This window comes from Typha latifolia, chromosome 7, assembly GCF_019914945.1.
Source record: "Typha latifolia isolate L0001 chromosome 7, TyphaL0001v2, whole genome shotgun sequence".
Lineage (NCBI taxonomy): Eukaryota > Viridiplantae > Streptophyta > Magnoliopsida > Poales > Typhaceae > Typha > Typha latifolia.
This window is the reverse complement of record NC_133092.1, coordinates 1,319,764-1,345,306: the sequence shown is the minus strand read 5'-3', so window position 1 is coordinate 1,345,306 and position 25,543 is coordinate 1,319,764. Positions and strand designations below refer to the sequence as shown.

At 36.0% G+C, this 25,543-nt stretch overlaps 4 protein-coding genes across 8 annotated transcripts in view; 1 reads left to right on the top strand and 3 right to left on the bottom strand.

Annotated features, from left to right (window-relative positions):
* Positions 1-90: 90 nt before the first annotated feature.
* Positions 91-4,782, bottom strand: LOC140791966 (citrate synthase, glyoxysomal-like). 2 transcript variants are annotated; one of them, XM_073142702.1, is made up of 14 exons: positions 4,649-4,782; positions 4,298-4,555; positions 3,887-4,067; positions 3,717-3,802; positions 3,495-3,599; positions 3,257-3,319; positions 2,934-3,043; positions 2,623-2,742; positions 2,420-2,495; positions 2,031-2,104; positions 1,815-1,935; positions 962-1,059; positions 760-883; positions 91-564 (listed from the first exon to the last, which is right to left on the bottom strand). In XM_073142702.1, the coding sequence occupies exons 2-14, from the start codon at positions 4,544-4,546 to the stop codon at positions 433-435; spliced, it is 1,539 nt and encodes a 512-aa protein (XP_072998803.1). In that variant the 5' UTR covers positions 4,547-4,555; positions 4,649-4,782; the 3' UTR covers positions 91-432. The 2 variants fall into 2 exon arrangements, with proteins under 2 accessions (XP_072998803.1, XP_072998804.1); XM_073142703.1 differs by having other exon boundaries at positions 4,640-4,774.
* Positions 4,783-5,547: 765 nt separating this feature from the next.
* Positions 5,548-6,590, bottom strand: LOC140792617 (protein FLOWERING LOCUS T 1-like). The gene is made up of 4 exons (XM_073143717.1): positions 6,334-6,590; positions 6,185-6,246; positions 6,057-6,097; positions 5,548-5,899 (listed from the first exon to the last, which is right to left on the bottom strand). The coding sequence occupies exons 1-4, from the start codon at positions 6,523-6,525 to the stop codon at positions 5,670-5,672; spliced, it is 525 nt and encodes a 174-aa protein (XP_072999818.1). The 5' UTR covers positions 6,526-6,590; the 3' UTR covers positions 5,548-5,669.
* Positions 6,591-8,651: 2,061 nt separating this feature from the next.
* Positions 8,652-16,587, bottom strand: LOC140792944 (serine/threonine-protein phosphatase 5). Of its 2 annotated transcripts, none has more exons than XM_073144206.1 (13): positions 16,379-16,587; positions 15,274-15,438; positions 14,442-14,611; positions 14,289-14,360; positions 13,725-13,875; positions 12,747-12,855; positions 12,520-12,637; positions 11,887-12,034; positions 11,439-11,687; positions 10,806-10,931; positions 10,582-10,682; positions 9,655-9,729; positions 8,652-9,160 (listed from the first exon to the last, which is right to left on the bottom strand). In XM_073144206.1, the coding sequence occupies exons 2-13, from the start codon at positions 15,353-15,355 to the stop codon at positions 9,101-9,103; spliced, it is 1,461 nt and encodes a 486-aa protein (XP_073000307.1). In that variant the 5' UTR covers positions 15,356-15,438; positions 16,379-16,587; the 3' UTR covers positions 8,652-9,100. The 2 variants fall into 2 exon arrangements, with proteins under 2 accessions (XP_073000307.1, XP_073000308.1); XM_073144207.1 differs by having other exon boundaries at positions 15,274-15,371; positions 16,379-16,521.
* A 7,303-nt stretch (positions 16,588-23,890) lies between these two features.
* LOC140792289 (uncharacterized) overlaps positions 23,891-25,543 on the top strand; it is a 32,301-nt gene continuing 30,648 nt past the window's right edge. For all 3 annotated transcript variants that reach the window (XM_073143181.1, XM_073143180.1, XM_073143179.1), the window contains exons 1-2: positions 23,891-24,162; positions 24,283-24,832. In XM_073143181.1, the coding sequence (XP_072999282.1) occupies positions 24,131-24,162; positions 24,283-24,832 (582 nt within the window). In that variant the 5' untranslated portion in view covers positions 23,891-24,130. The remainder of the gene's footprint in view (positions 24,163-24,282; positions 24,833-25,543) is intronic.

Below are 25,543 nucleotides of genomic sequence, written 5' to 3'. Positions count from 1 at the left end.
TCTACGGTTACAAAAAGCTTCGCTTAGAATCGAAGGCCAATAACTATAGATGATCAAAAGGAAAATCCCTATCCCTAGTACAACCATAGCTGATGAAAGTTCTATAGAAACCGAATATTCATTCAGCACAGAACAAAATATAAGAGTTGCATATTTGCAAGTCAAGTAAGACATGAATCTCTCCTTATGAGAAAGAAGAAACAATTTTCCATACAAATGAGAGAAACAATCTGAACTAAAAATAACTTAGCAGGTTGATTGACGACTATATTATTTGCCAATCAGCTAATCCACATTATTGACTGTTCATGTCAACCAAGAACAATAGCTTGGATCCAGCTAAATCGCTTATTGTCCAGCCACTCTATAATTATGCTAGAAATGGTAACGCTCATTTAGTTTATTATTTGACAGTCATCAGCCAGAACTGAGCTACACAGAAGACCCTGCCAGCCGGCGCCTCGTTGCATTTGAAACTGCTACCTGCCCAAGCCTGTCAGCTTCAGGTGATACCAGTCGTTCTTCGAGAGGCATATAGTGTCGAAGCCATACACCAGTGTAGACCTAAAAGATCAAAAGAAACCATTAGAATTCTTAAATCTTAATCACTACTGAGCATCTAACACTTGATATACCATCTTTTTTGTATCAGTTTCAGGAATTGGACCATTTTCTACCATATTATGTTAGCAAGGGCATACAATTTCTAGTAAAAATAATTAAGTTGGAAGTAAATCTTTACAAGCACTTCATACTGACCTGTTGTGGCCTCATGATCTTTGTATCAGGATCATCAAGCGATTCTCGCCAGTGCGCTAAATAACCAGCCATACGAGGGATGGCAAATAAAACAGGAAAGAACTCCGTTGGGAATCCTATTGCTCTGATTTTACAGTAGAAAATTGTTAACTTCCAAAGCAATGATATGATACAACCTATCACATGATTGTCATCAACTTACCTGTAAATTAGGCCTGAGTAGAAATCCACATTAGGATAAAGCTTCCGCTTAACAAAGTATTCATCTGATAATGCAGCCTTTTCCAATGCAACAGCTACCTGAGAATATTCAAATATAAAATAATCTTAAACTGGAACAAGAGTACCAACATTTGATTAAGCAACCATCACATTGCACCTTCTATCTTGCATGGTTGCACACACTCATACACAAACATATCCATGAAGAGATATTGACAGAAGACAAGATAAGGAGCAAGCTTTTCTAGACTTTTGAGTACAATGATACTGTTTATTCAAAAGATAAAAATCCACCTTACGAAAGAAGCATGTAATGCTGAAATTAGACAAAGATTAGCAATTTACAAATAGCACAAGATTTACTTTTCAAACTTAAATGACTTCATCTCTGAGACCTACATCCGATCTAGTTGTCTACTACCAGTTGGTTATGTATTAGAAAACTAGAGAAATCCGACTTCAATCTTGCATAAAATTAATCAATTTTTGGCTTCATAATGTGAAACCTATATTATTGTCCTCGCTAGCAGATCATCTGTATCATGTTGCAATTGCTCATACTGTATCTAGTATATACTGCAGTTATAGATCATGGTGTCAAGATATAAATCTACACAACAACTGCAATTATATCATTAAAAATTTAAAATATCCCATGTAATGAAAAGAAAGAAGCACATCTTTTAGCAAAAGATGCTTATGTGTAACCACCTAACAAAACATAGTTTTTCTGGTTATTCCTACTCCTACAATTAGTTGAAAAATGCTATTCTTAATGAATGTTAAGATAATGAATCCCTTCTCCTTGTGTTGAAGGGGAAAAAGAAGACAACCTCAATGAGAGGATCACGTCCAACAATTGAGAAGACTTCCTCTGCCAACTTGCGAATGACTTTAGCACGAGGATCATAGTTCTTGTACACACGATGACCGAATCCTGACATCTTTCTCTTCCTAACAAGTTCACACACAAAGTGCGTGTAAAGATATAAGCTAAGCAGCATACAATTACACACTTCTAGCGCAAATTAAAAAAAAACACAGATCACCTGTTCTTGACACCTTCGATGAAGTCCGGAATATTCTCGACTTTCCCAATCTCACTGAGCATTTTAAGGACAGCCTAGCATAAAGAATAAATAATATTTAGTTACTCCACTGAGATAGTTGGCATACTTTCTTTGCATAGAAGTTCTAGAGCACAAAACACACCAGTAAGGCACTAGAGATAGTCTGGATTAAAGTAAATTAATGACCAAAAGAATTGGCTACATCTAGCTGACTATTAACAGAAAATATCCTTTTGACTTTGCTCATCACTTTCACCATAAAATAGTGAAACCCATTACAGTTTTTTGCAGTTCTATTTAAGCCAACCAACAAATTTGATGTCCCGAGCATGAAAAAATAAACTACAAAATAAAGGACCATGCTATACCTCATTTGCCCCTCCATGAAGTGGACCATACAAAGCTCCAACTGCTCCAGCAAGAGCAGTGAATACATCAACACCACTGTAAATTTAATAAAGAATAAAAATAAGAAAACCCCATTCCTTTAGTTCCCAACTAGATGAAGAACAACATATGAGCGACAAATTATCCATCTTCCACTATGATGGATGTAGTATGAGCTACATACCTTGAAGCAATATGTCTAGCGGCAGCTGTAGAGCAGTTCATTTCATGTTCAGCATGAAGAATGAAGAGAATATCAATAACCCGTGCTAGTCGAGGGTTAGGTTTATATGTCCTGTTACCCCTGCAACAGTAGCAAAACTCATCCATGAATATATGAACAATAGTTCTCAAATTAAAGAAAATTTGATCATTCACTACATTTCCGACCAAAATTGTCTCTCAAATTTCAACTGCCCTATGCTTCAGAAAGAAATAAGTACAGAAAACCAAATTATAGACATAAGCAGAAGATGTACATTTATGAGAACTTACAGTGAGTCTAACATATACAAGAAGTTCTCCGAATAAGAAAGGTTACTTGAAGGAAGAACAGGAGGCCTTCCCGCTAACCTCAAGTAGGCTGCAGCAGCAATTGTAGGTGCCTAAAGATTGAAATACATCAATTGTAGGAGGATAGGAAAATTTGTAACTTATCCAGACAGAAATTATGACAGGGGATTTCAGAGGTAACATTGCTGCATCCTGGAATAATGCTATGTTAATTTGTTATCAATTAAAAAGGTAGAAAACCAAGAACTTTTTGAACATCAGAGACACATTTACATTCACCATATTAACAAGGATTCCAGACATACCTTTCCAAGTATCCGTGCAATTTGCTTGTCTCTTACTTGCTTCGACTGATAAAGATCTTGACCCTGCATGAGTGTAATGATGCTTGTCAAAGTATTTCTAGCCATAAAAGCTTAATTATACATTTGCATGATCCATTGCATTACTAAACTACAAGAAAACCTTTTGCTACGCAACACATAGGAAAGAGCAAACTCCAATTCATTGCATATTTATTAAATTCTTCAAATTGTATCTTACTCTAAGAGCAGGATTTGCATCAGGATGGAAGACAGAAAGTGCACTCATCGCACTGACAAGAACACCCATTGGGTGTGCATCATGAGGCATTGCCTGTATGATATCCTGCCAAGACAAAACAACAGTGGAATGATTATTATCAGAATTGAACTGAAAACATAACTCCAAGTTGCGCATTAAATGAAGTAATTTAAAGTTATGCACAAGAAATTGACTACAGACCAAAACTCCCTGAGGAACTGCAGAGTGCTGCGAAACTGCAAACTCCCAATCTGCCAACTGGCTCTGAGAAGGCAAATTCCCATACACTATGTGCAAGACATGTTAAAAATCACCATCAAGAAGAACACCAAATTAACCCAAATCACCAACTTGCAAGTAAGAAGACTCACTTAAGAGATAGGCCACTTCCAGAAATGAGCTTCTTTCAGCTAGCTCCTCAATTGGGTATCCTCTGTAGCGAAGAATCCCTTCATCTCCATCAATATAGCATATGGATGAACGGACTGGAGCAGTGTTAATATAGCCCGGATCGTATAGTTTGAGCCCCTTGTCGTAGTTACCAGTGGTAATCTGTACAATATCAACAAAAAGAAGAAGAAGAAGAAGATATATATATATATATATATATACTTCTCCATGTTAATCGCACAAAATTCGAACTTTACTTGATTATTTAACAAATGCATATTAATCATTATATATTTACTTAATAACAAATCCAAATATTTAAAACTAAGTAAGATCGGGGTAAATAAGGGAAAAAAATTCGTGAAAAGGGGCGGAAAAGGATGGATCTTTACCTTCTTGAAATCAGTAGCTCTCACGGTTCCTTCCTCCGAAACCTTGAGTTCGTACTTCTTCCCGGTTCTCCCGTCGATCACGGAAAGCGAGCCGCCGAGATTCGCCGGCGGGCGAGAGATATCGTAAGCCGCGACGGGGGATCTCTCGAGAAGAGGCGAGACGCCGCCGTTGGAGGCGGCGGCGAAATGCGCAGCGAGGACAGCGAGCCGCCCGCGGGCTAGAGTCGAGGAATCGAAACCTTGTTCCATCTCCTCCAACTGCGAGAGATCAAAAGCCTAGATAAAAGAAAATCCTAATACAAACATCGAGAGAGGAAGAGCAAGAAGGAAGGAGTCGGTTACTTGACGTGCCTGGTTGCTGTAGAAGAAGGACGAGATCGATAGCGTAACAGGAGTAGTATTCTCGAATTCTATAATTTATCTACCTCTCCTTATGGGGTCCCGTTTTGCAGTCTCATTTTTCTAGGAGAGTGTGACTGTGTGCGTGAAAGCCAGAGGTGGGCCCGTTATGGGTTGGATAGAGAATTAGATATCACGTTTATCCGATGACGACAAGTCCATCAAGTGGGATAACAATTCTGGAATCTATCTCGTGTTAAATTATACTACGTCTCTTTACATTTTGACGAAATTTTAAATACAAACTTAAAAATAGTTTAAATAATTTTGCTTTGATTAAATAAATATATATTTGGAGTGACTCAGCTATATAACACAAAAGTTTAGTAAGAGAAAACTTATTTTTGTTTAAATAAAAAGACATGAATATAATTGATTTTGGACGAAAAATTAACTGTTATAATTTAATCAAATTAAAGAGGGTAAAACGATTTCCCATCTAAAATTAAATATTAAAATATATTTATACCCGTTATAAAATAATGTAAAATATCTTCTTCTTCTTCTTTTAATAATTTTGCCTTCTCCAAAATTAATTCCTCGAATTTCTTGTGTTACATGTTACATTGTCGAGAATGACACGTTGTGCATGCCACCTTTGCTCACCGAAGAGGATTAATCACACGTTCTGCTCTTCCTGTGCTCTTCCGCCGTTTAATTTAACTATTTAAATCTTCAAATAATCAGAATCTAAAATGTGCTGTCACTACTGCGTTATATATCCAAGTTTCACGTTGTCATGATTTATATTTGCAGCTCCAATTAAATAAATGTATATATATAAAGCTAGCGTGCATTCACCACAAGACTTATACTCATTAATAGCCCATAGAGCATGATATTTTGCATTAGATAGGGACAAGTACATTCATAGACTCGTCCATATACATCTCTCTCTCTCTCTCTTCATATTATATATATATATATGCAGATTTATTTATGCGTTATAATTCATAGTAAACATCAGTGTTCATTAATTTCTGATCCTTCTACCACCGGAGCCAGACTCCCTCTGGCAATTGAAGAAGGCGGCGGCGACCGGCAACCCTAGGTTGTTTTGCCTTGCAAAGTTTCTGGTGCTGAAGTTGTGTCGGACGGACGGCGCAAACACGGTGTCTCTCCCCAGCTGCTGGAACAACACGAACACCATCCGATGGATCCCTGCCCTCGGCTGTGGGCCTTCGTAGCATACTATCTCCTGGCCTAAGAAAATTAACGAATAACCACTAATGAAGCTTGCTTTGGATCTGCATGTCTATTTATTTGTTACTAGGTTTAGGTTATATATAACTTCAGCTCGCTTAACAGATACTACGTGTTGCATTTGCTTATTATATTTGGCATCTAGAGCACAACTCACCAAAGTTTGCATCCGTAGTTGCTGGGATGTCCGTCACCAACCTATGACAGCCATAAATTTATGCTCATGATGATCAATATATAGATAACAAGAAACAGACGTCTACATATTGGCAATCGCAATCTCACCAGTGCAAGTACTCTCGTAACGTCGGATTACTTGGGTTCGGTGCATCTGGATCCACCATAACCTAGCAAAAAAGAAGACAGAGAAGAAAAAAAGAACATAAAACAACTCAACAGCAAGAGAACCAGAAAGGTGTTATAAATAAACTTACGAGAGTATAAGATATACGGAGATCTTCTCCTCCGACGTCGACCCTAGGTTTGCTAGCAACAGCAGATGGTCTAAACTCCGACCCGTTAATAACTGGCTTGCTCTTGTACAAGATTCTAAGTGGCACGGATCGGGCAAACGGGTCCAGCACGTCTCCTACGACCTGACCCAAAACCAAAGGGTCACTGGACATGATGGGATTAATTGGAAGAAAGCAGGAGGAGGAGGAGAAGGAGAATAGAGCAAAACTTAGTCTTATTCGTGGTAGTGGTGGTGGATGAAGCAGGGTGGTGCGCGTTTTCTTATATAACAGCAACCAGAGAGACGGACAAGAAAAAGAAAAGTGAGTAATACATGGGAATTTTCTCAAACCAATAACTTTTCACGAGCGCACGAGGTTGGAAATTTGGAATCATTGGCCGAAGAAAGGCAAGTTATTTTCGGGGATCGTCTGTTTGCTTTTCTTTCCATCAACTTGAATCAATCTTTATACCCATTAACTGAAAAGAGCGGTGAGTGATAGTACAGCAATGTAAAAATTCTGATTTCTGTCTGTAGCCATGTCCAATAATATCTGCCACATCAGCATACATTGCAGATACGATATATCCTGTGAGAGGGACACCGTACTATGTAAACAAAAAAGTAGCACCGGAGCAAAAGCAATTGAGCAACATAAGATGCCAGAGTTTTGGACCAAACTAGTCGTCTCCTATATTTTATTATTTACTAAGATAATTTACACCCAAATTTAATATATATATATATAATTTTTAGATAAAAATGCTGAAGGGTTCTTCCTAGAAAACATTAAATTATTCAATATCATGTTAAACAATTTAGCATTTTCTCTGCAAATGAAATAGATAACATTTAAAATTAAATTTTGAAAAAGCTATTGTCATTCTTTTGTAATTCTGTGTTTACTTCGTTGCGAGGAACAACAACGCAATGCCAACTCATAATTTTTTTTTAATATATTTACAATGACATTTTGTGACCAAAGTGGAAAACTAAAGATAAAGTTATAATGCTCAATTTTTTTTTTATATTTTTGTTATTTGAGGTCTGATTAAGTTTTGATTAAAATTATTATATTTATTTATCTTTTATATTCCTAATGTCATATTATATTTAAAAAATGTAAGTTATAAAATTATGATGTTCAATTTATATTATCTGGAGGATACCTTATATATATATATATATATATATATAGGAAATATATGGAATTCAAAAACCTATTTCTCGATTTGGGAGAATCAAAACCACCAAAGGTAACGAGTCACGACCGCCAAGATGCGCGTCATAGTGATTCGTTCTTTTGATAGTGGGACGTCTGAATTCATTACTTCTATTCTATTTTGAGTAAGGTATCTTTCCTCTAAAGGTCAAGCCTATCCTAAGGCCTTCTTTTATTGGGTTTAGGTCTCTAGCAACTTTAATAAAAAAAAAAGCATTTAACTATTTAGTGTTTTAAATAAAAAGAATATCTACTCATTTTTCTCTTTAATAAAGCGTTTTTTTTTAAAACAAAGACACTTATAAGATCAGTATTTTATAATTTTATATAAAATATAAGAAGCTGAACTCAAGTAAAAATGCTAAACTTACTGTAAAATAAATTATTTTTGGTATGAAATTTGTAGTGTGTTCTATTTGACTAAATAGATTTCGGAGAGGACTAGTTCGGCCAAAATAACTAGTAGACATCTAAGTCGTTGTCCAACCGAATATCCCTACTATCGTACTTGATAAAGCATATAACAGCAGCCATTTATAGTAAGTGATTAGCCTTAGTAAGATAGATATTTTAGCCATTAAAGAGCCGAGCCGAGCCGAGCCGAGCCTAAATAAAAAGTGAACTTAAAATTAATTTTAAACTTAGCCTGAGCTAGCCACCCTAATTGAGTGAAAAGGAGCCATAAGCAGCGTTGATAAATATTTTACAAACGATTAGACCGAGTTGGTGAAAGCTGCACTGTTACGGTCCTACCTATTAAGTAACAAAGATTGTTCCTGGAAAAATATCCGACTTTACACTACTTCAATAATATCCATTACTTCAAAAAAAAAATACTTCAATAATATCCAAGAGTAAATAAAAAATTACTTTTTCATCCAATTAATGCTCCAGAAAACACATACTCGACCACTAGAGTTCGACAATTATATTGTTAAAGTATGCAATCAATATTTCATACTATCAACTCCACTAAAGATCCTGTTAGCAGCCCTCAGAAAATAAAGCCGGTAAATAGCAATAAAAGAGACACATCAAATGATATTTGATAATTTCGATACTACAAATACAAATGATTTCGTGGAAACGCTTAATAGAAGCCTGATAATATCTTCTGAGCAGGAGAATACCTCAAGAATTCAGAGACAGCATACTACACTATAATATATCACAATTCACCAGTACATAATTCCCGAGCCTAAGGCCAGATCTGACTTGGCCATTTGACGTACAACAGTGGCAACAGCAAATGTGCAGTAGGCAAAGATAAATTGTATAGACTGCCATCATAATGAATAAGCCTACTTGACATTCCTGAGGAAAGAATAATGTTATTGCAGAGACAACAAAAAAAATAGACACCAATAAGCCACTCTTTTTAATCAATAGTAGCACAGTCCGAAATTGCATAGCGACTGCCTGTGAAGGAAAGATCAGCCTTTGCCCATTGCAACAGCAGTCTGTTTGCCCTTAAATACTTCATCATCCTTGATGCTTGCCAAGACAATAATACAGTAACACCAAGTCAGGAGAAAAGCCTTAAGAAGTTGTTCGCATATGCCATCGGCTTCACATTAGGGTGTGGCTGCAAGATTTGACAGAAACGGAATCAGCACACTTGTAAAGTGTGAAGATAGCAATTAAACAGGTCCCAGTTCTGAATAATAGTACAAAGAGGTTAAGTGGTTGCATGAGAGAATAATATAAATAACAGAAATTTGGAACCATGCCATGGAGCATTTTAAAAGGTAAGACAGCAACCTGCTAGCCATACATTGGATGGCCCTGCAAGGACTTAGATTGCCAATACATGGCCAAACAGATCTTTACATGCTACATACTTGGAACAGGTAACATTAGTAAATTACTTAGACATGCCTAAGTCTTGCACACTTTAACCCATGAGGCTCCTAGTTATGAATTGGCAATTAGGAATCAATGTCCATGTGGATGAAAATGTGCTTGTGAGAGATTTTGAAAATTCTACCCACTTCATCAAAGTTGGAAGGACATCAAGAAATTCAACACTTCTAAGATGTATTGTAAATCAACTAAATAAGAAATAAATTTAATGCCCACCACTGCTGAAAAAGAAACAATATCTGGTTTGAGCTCTGGAGCTGTGAAACGGATGAATGCACCCTTATTGCCCATCTGCATCAAAGTTACAAAATTAATTTCAGTATATCAAGGTACATTAAATACAATGGAGATGATAATTAGCAAAAGAATCTCCAAAACAGCCAATTGATAAAAACCAGTAACAACCCAAAGTACCGCAAGCAAGGCACAACTCTAGTATACCCGCTGAATATATGCCAAAGCAGGATAAGTTCATTTCTCGTTTGTGTATCTGCTTAATGTATGACAAAACACTTTCATGGTGCTTTAGCATTCCTAGGCATGTCTGGCAGCAGGTGCAAAATAATTCTTTAGCTTAAGCTACTCGTATCATACATCAAAAAGTAAATTGCTTGCTTAAATTCAGCCTCAATCTAGCATCATCAAGGTCAAACAAGCTCTAGAAGTAGAGGGTGCCCAACCTTAAGCCCCACATAGAAAGGATCATTTATTAAAATATGATAATTAAAAACTTGAAATTTTGAATGGAGATACAATCATTCCAAAACCAGATCAATCCAGGTGGACCACTTGCTTAAGGTTTAAAAAAGATGTGATTAATAACAAACCTAAATCAGAAACACGAGAATTATGTATACCAAACTTCATAATCTTATACCATTTAGAAAAGAATTTTCTTAGAGCAAAAAAACTGTGTGCCAATATATACAATCAAACACTGAATGATAAACCTGAATCCACCAAACTCATTAAGATGACTTGACGACTTGGCAACTTGGCATATTACTTATGCAATGGGCTCATTTGGAAAAAAAAAATACTGTTACAGTTCATCGGTACAAAAAAAGGACCTACAGTTCATCGGCACATTGTTGACAGTCACATACAAACTAATGAAAGCATTTCATAATGTTTGTCTTGTACCTGATCACAATAGTTGGGAGCCGAAAAGACAGTAATAAGCTTTCCATCATGTTCAATCTCATAACCTTCATCCTTTACTTCATGCGACCGAACAACAAGCTCTGTCAATGGCATTAAGGAATTAAGCACAGCTTTTCACACATAAAAATTCTTTGCTACCAAAACCAAAAATAAGCTTCATGTAGCACATAAACCTAGTATACGCTCCAACTGATATTTCTTACCCAGATTATTTTCTTGCAAAAATCTCTTTGTCACATCTGCACCAAAGGAAAGACCTACACCACGCTTACTAGGGCCTCTTCCAAGTTGGGGCTGAGGGTCACTCCAAAGCAACTCGCACATTAAACCTAATAAGGAAAGGGATCAAGATACTTAGCTAGATGATGAACAGAAAAGGAAGAAAAAATACTGTTAAACTGATTTCAATGTTTCCACAAGATTATAGAACTTTGCATCTTTCTCTTTTCTCTGGTGTAAGCATGACCTTTTCTTCATACTCACAAACCAAACTCAATTGGAAGAAAGGCACTTGTCTTCTGTCTAATCAGCAACTATCAACCAGGCTCACATGATTATTATTTGAATATTTAACCACTTAAGGAGAACTAATTAAAAGAATAAGTAGATAAAATGCATTCTGACAATTCAGCAAAATAGATGATATTATTAGAAAAATAGCATGATGGAAGATTCAAGCACAAAGAAAACATTCATACTAATTCCTGAAAAGGTGACTAACAAGTAGACAAAGGGTAATTTCAATCAAGCAGGAGTTGTTCATCTTCTTAGTTATCAGTTTTATTTCAATCAGTGAAATAGTGAATAAAAAAATAGAATGTATTATCAGATAGTACCTTCCTCAGGGGGCTCATGAAAACGGTCAATGGAACGGATGTCAGATAGCTTGACACCATCAACACTAAAAAGACCTCCATGGACTACAAAGATCTTGTTGTTGATGACATGAGCCAAAGGCAAACAACAAAATACTTCAGCAAAGAGCTCAACAAATGTCTCGCTCAACTTTGACCTGACTTCTCCCTCAAAACCATATATCTTGTTCATGCTCTTACTTTCATGATTTCCTCTTGAAAGATACATAGCTGAAAATATTAAAAAACACATCACAGAGTAATAATAATGAGCGACCGTAAACACACCAATAATTATCTTCTGTTTGGCTGATGCAAGTCCCAAGCTATTGTGTTAAGCAAAATGCATGTTAGTGGACTTGGAGACAGACTTACATATGGTATTAGCATAAATCAAGAAGGCAGTACAAACGCAACTGACAAGGATTACCTGTTGGAGACATGCATTTGAATGCAAAGAGTGTAAGAATGACTTCAAGAGAAAAGGATCCTCTATCCACGAAGTCCCCATTGAAGAGGTATGGATTCTCTTCTGAGGGAAGTCCATTGAGCTCAAATATATTTAACAGATCATAATACTGCAATCATGTAAACAATAAACATTTGTTAAATAATGCACATTACATTTTCACACATGACGAAACACACATAGCTCTTGAATCACATACTGTTGAGCCAGGTCAGCATATTAAAAGCAGATGCTATACAAAACTACACGTGCAATAATGTCACAAATATCAGAGATAACTATTTATTCAACAATTAGTCAAGATAGGTACAGAAGAAAGAAGAATAAGTCCACTGTATTTAGTAAATAGCAATTTCTGTGAGAGGCACCATTAAAGTATTTTTATCTGGCATATTAGATTTGAGTTGTCTCCTTTTCCCTTTATTGCAAGTAAATTCAAGAGAAACTAACAGACATGAAGAACAGAAAATGCGTAAGAATCACTGAGAAAAAATGCACACCAGAAAATGGTGCAACCAGCAGGTTCCAATAGACTTAATGGGATTAATTTCAATTAAATTACTTAAAAACTAAATTTAGCATTATCATTACTACCTGGCCATGTACATCACCACAAACTGTGAAATGATGACCATCTGGAACAGTGATATCGACAAGAGAAGGCATTGCTTGCAACATTTCTCTGGTTTGCAAGGCAATCTGAAATGCATACCTAAAGAATGAAGATGCAATATAAGAAACTCACACCCAAGGACAGGATAAGTGATATAACTAAAGGGGAAAAGTGACTTAATTAAGATTGCAACAATAATAACAAGTACCTTTTGTGTAGGCACTTCTGGTTCTTAAAATCATCCATCAATTTTTTCACAAAGTCCAAAGTTACTGTTTCACCATCTATTCTTGCTCCAGCATATTGTGGCTCCACTTCTGTTAGCAAAGACAACATTCTAGTCAATTCCACATTTCCACTTGTAAATGACATAGGGCAACCGAAAGCAATATTTGTCAGATTGAAAAACATCATTGAGCTTCAGACAATTGACTAACCATGATTCTTCAAAATAAAATGAGAGTCACACTGCAACTGAAATTATAGAGCCTGCCTACTGATTGTTTTAGTAATGCATTTTCAGATTTCAAAAGTATGGCTTAGTATTTTCAACTGTATATGTTATTTAATATACTGATCGACTGATATAGCCGATTTAATCGATCCCCGCTCGGAATTGTCCAAAACAGATGGCAGATACAGCTGATACGGCCGATACATATCGTTTTTTCAAGAATCTGATCCCGATTCTAAAATCGATACTTAGAACCTTGCTTACAAGTATACATTGCATGCCTATTATTAATGAGAATACTTAAATTTAAATTTCTATATCAAATCAAGGGCATTTCAGTTAATTTTCACTTCTCATTCATACTTTATCTCAACTATATGTCTTATCAAAGGTAATCATTACACCACTATTCTAGATTTCAAGTAAATATTAGAAATAACTTTAGGATTAAGAATCTAGAATAGTTATTCTAGATTTTTCCCTAATCTCAAAGCAAACAAGGCCTTTTAAATAAAGCATCTATTCTCCAAAGTAAACAAAAATGTGTACCAATAGTCATCTAAAGTAAACCTTGACATGAAATATCAATAGGATAATGAGTTCTTTAAGAAACACTGATGGTCTCTATGTGTACAAAAACATGTTTGTACGTGCATATGCATTGCGCAGCAAAAAGGAATATAAGCTAGAGAAGAGAAAGCATTGGGATACCAAATAAATGGTAGGACATACCTATGCAACGAAAGTCTATAGATTCTGCAACAGGCCGTCTTTCAGAGTCATTTACAGATATTGCTTCTTCAAATCGAAGTTTTTGAACAGCTTTCTCACATTCCTTCAATTTTCTAGTAGCATCTGGATCTTTTGGGCAAATCCTTTTCACCTGATAAATTCCAATATGTTGAAAATTGCAATATGAGACAATTGTTCACTAGTTTTACATTTTAAATATTAGTAAATGACAAATTTTAACTTAATGTTATCTTGTGCCTAAGATATGATTTTCCCCAATAACAAAAAGTCATTCATATGAAACTTCTTTGAGAATATGAAAGCTCCCCTAAACTATGCTTTCATGGCTAAAAGATGTGCAAAGATACTCATCAATATTTCATGCCATTTCCCATCTATGGAGATACTTCAAATGATTAATTCTTGATTTAAGGACAATATGATAGCCAAGACGTATAGCTAAATATCTAAAAATGGACTTGCATGCTCATGTATATACTTGAATGTTTTGATCCGAGAAGGCTAGTTTGCCATAATCAACTGGGTTAAGGTAATTAGACATGCCTGCTGAAAATCCTTCAAAGCCTCCTTGAACTTTCCCATGGCAAGATATGCCGCACCACGCCTGTAGTAACCCTACAACAAGAAATTTCAAGGCACGTGCTTAGTCTTACATAATTATGCAAATGAGGAACAACATATGTTCTCAATTCTCACCTTAGAGTATTTTGGATCGATCTCAATAGCAGTTGTTGCGTCTTGTACCGCACTACCATATTCTTCAAGTTTCGTATGCGCAAATGCACGATTCGCCCAATAAACCGCATTTGATTCATTAAGCTCAATAGCTTGACTATAAAGCTCTATGGCTTGAGAGAACTTGTTTGCTGAACAAAAAGATAGAAAGGAGATATGGAGAAGATAGTATTGTCAAAAAACGTAGCAAATGTTTTCCTAGAATGAAGCACCCATAAGATGTTACACAATGATGTGCCACAGAGTACCAATGACAGTGCGTACCAACAGTTAAGCTTCTCTATAATATATTCAAGTATACATAAAAAGCAACAACATATTGACTATTGTTTCATTATATACTTCAAACTCTGTATTTAAAAATCCACGACAAAAACTAAACTGATAGATACATTCCCCTTAAAAATTTGAGCTCCCTTCCCTGAATTATTCTACACTTATTTAATCTCTAGTTCTCTACTACATAAACTCAGAAATGAAATTAAATTCCAAAGCCCTGATCTCATTTCAGCTTCCTTACTAAACCCTCCCTTTTATTTTGACTTCTCGCTGGACTCATATCGGCAGTCATGAAGGATGTTACTGGGTGATATTAGCATGTCCCGCAATTTGTTGCTGGATGATTCTCAGCATTATATATGTACAGAAATCATGTGAGTAAAAAATTTCTAGAAGAGCATATCAAAGAAGAGCTAACATAGAAAAAAGAAATCAGAAACCAGAGTTCTGTGAAAGAGAACAAAAAACCCCCGCAAGGAAATTAAAAGTAAAACATGGAATAAAAGAAGCATACCTTTAAAAGCTTCATTAGCCAAAGTCTTAAGCTCCTCAGCTCGTTCCAGATGTGAATTTGCAGCTTCAACCAAAGTGGCCATTTTGTGATACAGGCTTCTGATAGGAACCCAAATGTTATATAACAAATTTCATAGCCTCACCAAAAAATCCTCCTACTAATTGTCTGCAGACAATATAGTAACTAAGAGAAGTTCGAAAACACTCCAACAATGGAAACCACTTTTCAATACATTAATACAGTTACAGGAAAGGAAAAAATATTCTATTCTAGATGAAACCCATAGTGTAAAACACACAAGAAATTGCTGATAGGTGAATAATCATTAGCCACTGGCGGTAGTTAATTAGTGTAAGATATTTTCCTAATCTTTTAGAAGACCCTTAATTTCTATTTCAAAGTAAATGTGACAGACTATGGCTGGCGAGCAACCTGCCATGCTAATATAGTTAAAAGAGTGGCATAAGACATACATATCAGATGTAGCAAGTTAGTAGCATACAAGATATATATATAAATTCAAAATAGTTCAAATATCACAAATGCCAGGTCGAGAACAGATTCCTCACAGAGTTACAGCACAGTAAGTTAAGAATATGGTTTTATTATACTGATAGTTATCATATGATCTAGATCAAGGAACAATTAGCGAAACAAAGATATGCCACATTGGTACTAACTTCTTGCAATGATGGTACTGGACAGAATACATCAGGGGGGAAAAGTAACTTCGGCTAGAAGTTGATACTCATTTTCCCAATGATTTCCAATGTCTTCATTTATCCACTCAAAGTTGACGTAATGTATAGGGAAGAAATCACAAGAACCGAAGCACACAACAAGATTGGAAGCATTAGTTGTGTGCTTTAATGATGACATATACCAAATATGCTTCAATAGTTAACTAAACGAATTCCCCACGGGACCCTAAGCATTAGTTGTGTCCTTTACTGGAAACCACCTTCCTTCATATCCAATATCCTCTCCGCATTTTATCAAGTAACGACGACATTTATCTCTATTCCCCACGGAACCCTAAGGAAAAATCTATCCAATAAAATAGAGAGAGAAATAGAACGCAATAGAGTTAGAAACAAAGTTTAACCTGTGGGTCACAACGAATACATTCGTCTGCAAATATCCACGCAAAGCAATCAAGGAGATACAGAGAGAGGTCGATTCGGCTGGAATGGAGGTGAGAGATCCAATTGAAGGGGTTTAGGGTTTGGGGGGCCGAGGAAGAGGGAAGGATGAGATGAGAAAATTAGAACGGCAGTAGATCCTTTAAGGACGAGAAAGATCGATCCACGGACCACGTGAGTGGGCTCTAAGTCGCTTCAATTGTAACGGCGACTGATGCCAATCCAACGGCAGGAATTCGCTGAACGGCTGAAAGAATGCGCCAAAATTAGCGCCGAGAGTCGGGCTGAGTCTTTTGGGCCGCGTATGGGTTGGGGTTGGCCTCTGTAGCTTTCTGGGCCAAGGTCATTTCCAGCTCAAATACCATTAGTGTTTGCGTCAATTGCAGCGTTGCCCCTGCCACGTCAATTTCTTTAAAAAAGAAAAAAGAAAATCTATACTAAATTAAATATTTGTCAAAGAAAATAATTAAGAATAGATGGTGTAGATGAGCAGAGATATGTTTACCATAATCTTTATCATCTGCATATAAAATAAGTTTAAATGCTTAATTCGTCATTACGTGGTATGTGGTTTCCAGTTCACAGTGACTGCATTTTGAGGGAATTTTGTGGAACAAAAGTTATGGTGGGGCTATAATAAGTATAAGCTTCCTTTTTAGCTCCTGAGCCGATGGTGCCAGGTGAAATCCTCAAATGTGCAAGTAGGGTCACATGTCTGATGTCTCTCAAAGTCCCTACTTCCCAAGCTGCAACCATGAGAGCTCTCGCCAGTGCACCACCATGAAATGGTACGACTTGCTGTCAGCTTCTCATACGGTCTTACTTCTGCCAGTGATACCACTGTAGCCTTGCAGTTTGAACTTTGAAGTTTAAATAAGGCTACAACTTTATGTCAACACAGTCAGTCAAGCTCCAGAGACAAAAAAAGAGACTATGTGCTAACTAAAGGATTGCTTCTTGCCTACTATTTGCAATAAATAATTCAGATATGAAGTTTAATTGTTAGTCCAAAGATGCCAATGGTTGAAGCTTTCTGTTGCCTATTGGCTTGTTTCTTAATCTTGAAAGTACTAATTAAGTTGTTGAAAAAGATGCCAAGCAAAGTAGCTGTATGATGTGGTACTGAGGTCCACTAATTGGTCCAGGAGAAAGACTTTTTATGGGATTAATGTGATGGACAACTAAGAGAGGTAGCAAATTTGCACTGTGATGAGCGAAAGGGAGAAAAAATAGATGAAGTGACATACTAGTGATATCATCCTTTTGTCCATCAATTATTTGTTTCTAGCGTTCAATTAATCACTATCAGCAAGAAGAAAAAAATCACTTACTGAAATACAGATTGCTATCAGGCCGATGGACAGGCATCTAGGACAATATAAGATTCTCCCAAAATATATAGACTAATAGAAGTTCTTTCACCTTAATATAATATTTGTAAGGTCAGCAAACATATCTGCAATATTTAACAATTTAATCTCTAGATTAAGCGTGGATAGTTAAGATACGCGAATATGCTTCAGGTACATCTCACTTTCGATCTTAGCCGTATATACTTTAGGACCAAAATATATAGCTATGCAGACCGTATTAATACAAGGATAAAAAGGTACAAATTAAATAACTATCACCAATCAAAAGCTGCATGGCCCTGCACGCTCAAACAGAATTCTGGAGTAAATAACTTGAATAACTATAGTTTTGCCCTTAGTTATGACAAGGATTATTCTGTTTATGCAGTGCATTATCCACAACTATATTTTCAATCGATTCAATTGAGATAGAAATATCATTTTTGCTCGTAATTATATACATTATCGTGATCCCTGTTATATCACAACTTTGCACTTTACATTGATATTCAGTTTATCGCATTTATTAGAAGCTGTATTAGATTGTTGTATAAAGAGGGATCACAACTTTCCACTTTACATTGATATTCAATTTCTCGCATTTATTAGAAGGTGTATTAGATGTTTTTATTATGTGAATATTGATTTCTACATGTACTAAATATTCTTCTAGAGTATCATTTAATTTTCGCATAACATTCATAGTTAGGAGTACCAAATTTAAGTAAGGTTGTGTTTCCATCATATTAAATATACATATTTCACTTAGACGACGCTTTCTCTGATTGCTATAAGCTATTCGTGCAGGACATATTATTCTTTGTAAAAATTTGTCTGTATGTATGTACGTATATAATGATACATCTTAAATATTGTATCGGTTTTAAAATGGATAAAGTAAGATCGAGTTATCTGGAAAAATATATACTCGTACGTATCTGAGGGTTTCTTTTTTATTTATTTTGAAAGTACCTGGAAATCTACGTAATATTCAACAATTTTTTTTTGGATACTTGACAGAAGCTTTACGAAAGTATCCCATAATTAATTTACGTACCCTGGGTTGGAACTTGGAAGTTTGAAAATTGAAACTAACGATCCCACCCCCAACAGAGGCAAAATTATAGGGCGTGCTACAAAACCATCGAAAGCCCATGGTAAACAAAGGGCACTGCAACTATTAATCAGTACTATAATTGTACATTACTGACAAAGTTTTCCTAAAGTAAGGTTACAATCATGCAGTTTAATGTATGAAATGAACTAAAAAATGCATGCTTTAAGGCTTGAAAGTCCAAAACTAAATATCTTTGAACCAGACAAAGGCTTGAAAGGGAGTCTGTAACAACTCTTCCTATTAACTTATACACAAGTTGTTTACAAAGATAAAAGAAAAAAGATGGGTCTTAATTTTAAGAAAAGGGCAAGAGATAAAAGGTTGTTTCAAGATTACTTTGTTTGATTATCAGGAAAACCCTTCGCCATTTATTGTTCAAGCAAACCAGGCGACTCTAAGCCCCCGGAATTCTCTAATATTTAGTTTCTGTATCGTTCTAGCTGCTTGATTGACTATGGGCTTTAATCTCTTTCCCTGGTTATAGAACTGTCGATTTAACAACTATTAGTTTGATGATCACTCTATTTGTTTTATTCGTTGATTGCCTTCTTAGATCTACTAATTAGGATGTTTGTTTGGGGACATAAACGTAAGACCAGACATACGGACTGCAATGTCTCTCTCTCTCTCTCTCTCTCTCTCTCTCTCTCTCTCTCTAGTTTTCTCTGAACAGTTGCAGCTCATCCACAATAAATAATGTGCATGGTGCATGCATGTAGCCACCTATAATTCTGTGCAGAGCCTAACCTGTTACGTTAATAACTGATTAGATCTTGTTTAAACTTCCAGAGTTATTTACACATATAATTGAGACATATAAATCTTCATGGAGTTTTTTTCTTTTGATTTTGCCGATACGGATAATAAGGCTTATTAAATTAAATGAACATATCTGTATAGCTGCATGTATACCTAAAGAAGTTGGGGGATCAATGTATTAGCTCATGAAAATAAGTTTCCGTGGCTATAGGATTTGGCACTTGTTGATATATATTTTACTATACCTGCAATCGAAATCTTGATGTAGGATATACTTTCCATGATCATGCAGGCCTCACCTAATTTTCTTTAATAAATGGGAATAAAACTTTCATGAAAGAACATTAATAATTAACATGAGATTTTGGACTTCTTGAGTTATTTTTTCAGTTAGCATAAAATAGACTTCAAGCGATTTTACTGGATAATTGGATCATGTTAATTACATAAGTGGGGGCTTTTCACGAAATGTCTCCATGTCCTACGTACTACTTCAGTTACGTTATAAGCCTATATATGTTCATACGTACTGATGATTAGGATTTCCACTGCCTTCTTACGTACCGCTGTCCTTACAGGCATATGTGATAAGCTGAATTTAGAAACTCCTTGAAACCTGTTTGACACTATATTCACGGGCTCTTGTTTGATTGGTGTATAATATTTAAATGATAATAAGAGGTTTATGTATATTTTATAAGAAAAATGTGTGTGATAACTTTAGTATACTCATGTCGTCTCAAATAGAAAAATATACATAACTTAGACTATAATTATACACATTATTAAAGAGAGAGAGAGAGAGAGAGAATTGTGTTTGACTGCCATTTATAAATTCACCAACCAAATGAGACCTAAAGCTTCCCAATTTTACTAGAAGGAAATTTAAATTGGGTATCGTCTAAATAGATTATATTATACAATAAGTAATGATGATGTGATCATATGCCAATAGGATAGATTTCTCAGATTGTTAAAGGATTTCACATCGTATGAATGTTTTTTGAATTCGAATCCTAACTACATCAATTTAATTGGCACCATTAAGTTCTCATTTATCTAAAAACATTGATGATATGATCATATGAACCAATTCACGCATAAAGTTGTTGAGAAGCCAACAATTTTAAATATCAGTTTCCCTTGCTAATTATTTCCTAGTTTTTTCTTGCTCATGTATATTATCTAATTGATGTTATGTGCAGTACTTCTAGCTTTTCTGGGGAAAAATGTGAATGAAGTAACAAGGCCGATACACTTGTTCCGAGAATTTATAGTTTTTCTTGTACATACTATATGCAATTTTATTTTATGTAGACACAGTAATGGATAACCTTTATTACCTGATGGTTATACATACATAGTATTGGCATCGATGGAGTCCTTCTATTACAAAAAAAGGGGGGAAAACAAAAGGGAAATTGTTTGGTAACTTACAAAAATTAGTACACGATCAAAGCGCAACACCTTAATATTTCTTCCTTGAATCTTTCTTTCTAGCTAGTTGCAAACACTAAAAAGATATATTGGCCTGATCCTTTCTGAGATTGAGGTGCTAAGAATACATTTGGTCTTGCAATAACATATAATGTAAGTTTTATTTTCTTTTTGTCCGAACTATAATTTTTTTACACCAAGTGAAGCGCTCTAATTGTGCTATAATAAGACATTAAAACTAGTATGTCCAAGATGGTCCCAGAAAAAATGATTTTAGAGGACAAGTATTTCAGAAGATTAAATACCATTGCTATCTTAAAGCCTGTCACAAAGATTTTTCCACTGTATGCATTCACTATGTCCACTGTGTGAATTGAGGGATAAATTTTGTTTAAACATCTACTTTAATGATTTTATGTTTATTTTTTTATCCAAACTAAATTGAGAAAGCACAAATTACTATAATACTCGTACAATATTAATAATCACATTATTCGTGTAAATATGAATTTTTAATTATATTTTAATATCAGGTAAAATAATATAAATTATATGAATAGAATTAGTTTGATTTTAGATAAAACTATACGAGCACAATTTATAGTATGACTTATTATTATTATTATTATTCCTCTAGATTTTTAAATGATGCAATTTGAGACCTCCAAATAATCCATGTACTTTTCTCCTCCTTTTCTTGTATCTTAATTGGTGTACTTCGTCCAGTTATCCTTTTCATGTTCTTTGCAAATCCGTCTAAATTGCATCGATCGCACATCAACAGGCCTCAATCCGGGGCAGACCCAGTGATATTGATTGCTGTTCGAGGTTTATCGTGCCCATCTATCTTTATCGTTGCCTCCAGTAACGCTATGTCTACAAACAATCATTTCACAACTATGGCATTATGGCAGCATCTCAACAGTGGCAGTACATAGCATTGAATGGGGGAGAGAGTGAGAGAGAGAGAGAGAAAAGAGCATCATGGGCAAGCTTGTGGGTCTAGATGGCATTTACCTTTCATTGCTATAACTATTCCCAGCAACGTAGTTATAACGATAACAAACAAAAAGCGAATCAATCACCATTGTCACTGTTATGCGTATCTTCTTCCTCCACGTACACGGTTCTCGTACAACAGCCTACTAAAAACAAAAAACTCTTTTACTAATAAGATATTTATTAAAAAACTAGAATAAAAATATTCTTATTTTTATTCTTATATTTATTTAGCTTATTTAAATTGATCCGTATATAATTTTTTTTTTAAATTAAACTTTATGCACCCACATTTATTATTATAAAATATAATACAATTTATTTGTGATAAAATTTTTATGCGTAACTTATCAGGTGACTTATTTTATGTAAAATTTGATAAAATATAACTAAATAAATTTTTAGTTGTAAAATATATTTATAAAAGATATAATTCATATATAAGTGCTATTTATGCACAAACGAAATGCTACTTAGGTTTAAAAGATATACATACAAAAATCATGTATTAAAAAATATTGAGTTTTAGAGGCACGTAAGCAAAAAAGAAATTGTTAGACATACACCTTAATTTTTAACCTTGAATAAAATAATTTAAATAAGCTTAGAAAAATGAGATGTTTTTGTATAAACCAATTTAGTAGTGCTATTATTATATTTAATGTGATATAAAATAATAGTTAGTTTATAAGATATATTTATGTCAAATGACTAAGTAACTTTTTATAGTGGATAGATGAAGAGAGAACATAATATCGGAGATTGAAATAATAGTTTATTAGAGTAGTCTTCTCATCAACGAAATGTTAATTAGACTTTATTAGTAAATATATAAAAATTGGACGGACAATAGCTGTTCATAAATACAAAAAAAAAAAAAAAAAAAACTCAAATTACCTGTTGCTTTGCAATGAATGTTTTTAATATATTTATTGCAGTATTCCTTGCAGTTTGCTGTCTCCGTACAGTCATTTGCCCACTTGATCCCGTGGTGCCAGTTCACCCCTCTACAGCCGAACCACCATCCATCCGTACCTGTGAGATCTTTCTCCACCCACCTCGGGTTTCCCATTTATTATTCTCGGTCAGACCCAGACACCAAACACCGTCTCCTTAATCCGCATCAATCTCGTCCAAGTAAAAGGTGAAAAAAATAACCTGACTTGTACTCAGATAGCTTTTAATAACGTGTCGGTCTCTTCATAGCTGATACCTGCAATCCAAAAATTTGCACAGAAGACCCAATAGTTTACAGATTTTACTGTTCAAACCATGTATAGTAAATAATTGATCCCCCTCCCTATATATATGATAAATCTGTTGAAAAGTCGGGAATAGTTGAGAGTAATTTTTGCTAATTTCACTGAAAAAGGAAGGTGCGGTTTGCAAATGTGAGGATGCGAATTGCTTAAACTCTGAGGTTCTACGCACATATTTCCTGTGTATTATATACTTCTCCTCTGTTCATTCTGAGCCGTCCGCTGTGATCAGACCCGTGTGAAGCCCTGTGCTGCGTTTCCTCGCTTCATTCGGATCCCCGTCTTTACCGACGGGACCGGTATATCACTGAGAGTGCGGGTCCCACTGTCCGCGCCTACGGGAGTACTGATGCTGTCACTTTCGAGGGACAAAAGAGTAAAAAAAAAAGCCAAAAATGAGTGGGGGCTCCATGTGCACCCACCACACCGTAGTCATGCCCATCATCATGATGGTCATCAGGCAGACAAACGGCTTCTGTAGCGCCACGTCATTAAGGAACCTCCCGTAATAGTATAATATATTTCGCTCGGCATCACACGTCGCTTTCGGTCGTAAATGGGACGGCAGGAAGTGGGGATCAATACCGAGGTGGGGGGGAGCGGGAAGATGGATAGGGAAAAGAGAAGTCGGTTGCGGCCTCTTCTCTCTTCTTACTTTATTTATTTCTTTTATTGCCTGGTCTCCACCACCACCAGACCGTTCTCTGTTCCTCTCTCTCTCTCTCTCTCTCTCTCTCTCTCTAAGAACTCTTCCTATTTCTCTTCCCCGTCTCCAAGAAAAGAGAAGAAGCCATGGCTGTTGATTCTAAAGGCTTCTCTATTAGGTTAGTTTCCTTTGATCGTTTTGGAGTTTTGCCTTCTTTTCTTGATCCCTCCTCCTGGATCTGATCTCGTTCTCTTTCAATTTCTTTGTTTTTCCTCTTTTGGACTCGATCCTTTTGAAGAGCGTATACGGCTAAGATGAGAGGCTCAGACTTCGTAAAGTGTTGGCCCTTCGATGGAGGAGGGAACGGAGAGGAGAACGGCCTATTGCTCCCTCCGATCTCGGTGCGAAGGTTCCGATGGTGGTCCAACGAGCTCCAGGACCCGAGATCGCTCCACGTAGAAGCCGAGGCTAGGGTTTCGATCAAGAACGCAGTCTTCGGTGATGATGTGATGGCCGAAACCCTTCCGACGGACGAGGCGGTTGGATCTCCTCCAAGAAATAAGCAAAGGGCGCCGAAGAAGCGTTCGATCTTGGAGCTCTTCGCGGTGGCTCCGCCGATCGAGACCATTCAAGACGAGATGAACGGTGGTGATCTAGGAGATGCAATACATCAAGAAGAGGAGCCGGATCAGCATGAAGGAGATGGGGTACATCAAGAACGACATCTGATAACAGGATGCCGTCAAGAAAGAAGGAAACCGGTCAAAGACGATGAGAGGAGAGGGATGCGCAGGAAGAAGTTGGTACAAAAGAAGAAAGTGCGTCTTGAGATCTGCGCTTCCGAAAAGGTATGTACGCCAAACTCCTCCATATGGTTCAGTCGTTTCTATTTTTGGTCTCCTTTCTTGAACCTCCTTTTGGACTCGGTGTACCCTATTGCTACTGCGATTTAAGATCCTTGTTTTGCTATTATTGTTAATCTTCTCTTGTTAACTATTCTTGTTGATGGATTGGATTGGGGGCTGAATACAAAGTATGCCTTCTTTTTGAAGGTATGGTATGTGATATTTTATGTAGAAATTTATTGTATTGTTACGCATTGGCTCGTGATATAGTGAAATTTATTGTATTGTTGTTGTTGGTGCACAATTTCTCGACGAAATAGTGTGGCGCTATGATGCGGAGCTATTAGGTGACTGTTAATTTATTTAATCTGCGTCTTCATCATGTATTCTTTCTAGATATCCTCTCATTCAAATCATTGACTTGGATTCCACGTTAAAAGATTTCATTGTCGGCCGCTTAGGAGTCTGTAATTTAATCCGTGCCTGCGATATTAAAATTCTCAGGAAATCTGACTTGTTTCTTGGTTTCTTTACCGTAGCATCGTGGACTTGAATCCACCTCATAAAGAAACATTATCGACAGTAAGAGACTCTGTTGGTTAATCTGACTTGTGCTTTTCAAGATTAAACTTCTCTTGGCATCACGGACTTGAATCCACCCCATAAAGATTTACTGTAGACAGTAGGATTCTGTTGGTTAATCTGACTTGTGCT

What these genes read in the sequence shown, in the direction of transcription:
- LOC140791966 (XM_073142702.1), bottom strand. Translation starts at nt 4,546, where the DNA reads ATGGAACAAGGTTTCGATTCCTCGACTCTAGCCCGCGGGCGGCTCGCT. An exon ending in TTGCACGGATACTTGGAAAG is followed by an intron (nt 3,044 to 3,256) that starts GTATGTCTGGAA and finishes TTCAATCTTTAG; the next exon opens with GCACCTACAATTGCTGCTGC. An exon ending in ATCGAAGGTGTCAAGAACAG is followed by an intron (nt 1,936 to 2,030) that starts GTGATCTGTGTT and finishes TGAACTTGTTAG; the next exon opens with GAAGAGAAAGATGTCAGGAT.
- LOC140792617 (XM_073143717.1), bottom strand. Translation starts at nt 6,525, where the DNA reads ATGTCCAGTGACCCTTTGGTTTTGGGTCAGGTCGTAGGAGACGTGCTG. An exon ending in TCCGTATATCTTATACTCTC is followed by an intron (nt 6,247 to 6,333) that starts GTAAGTTTATTT and finishes CTTTTTTGCTAG; the next exon opens with GTTATGGTGGATCCAGATGC. An exon ending in AACTACGGATGCAAACTTTG is followed by an intron (nt 5,900 to 6,056) that starts GTGAGTTGTGCT and finishes TAATTTTCTTAG; the next exon opens with GCCAGGAGATAGTATGCTAC.
- LOC140792944 (XM_073144206.1), bottom strand. Translation starts at nt 15,355, where the DNA reads ATGGCCACTTTGGTTGAAGCTGCAAATTCACATCTGGAACGAGCTGAG. An exon ending in CTTTGAAGGATTTTCAGCAG is followed by an intron (nt 13,876 to 14,288) that starts GCATGTCTAATT and finishes GGAATTTATCAG; the next exon opens with GTGAAAAGGATTTGCCCAAA. An exon ending in TTGTTTCTTTTTCAGCAGTG is followed by an intron (nt 9,161 to 9,654) that starts GTGGGCATTAAA and finishes CAAATCTTGCAG; the next exon opens with CCACACCCTAATGTGAAGCC.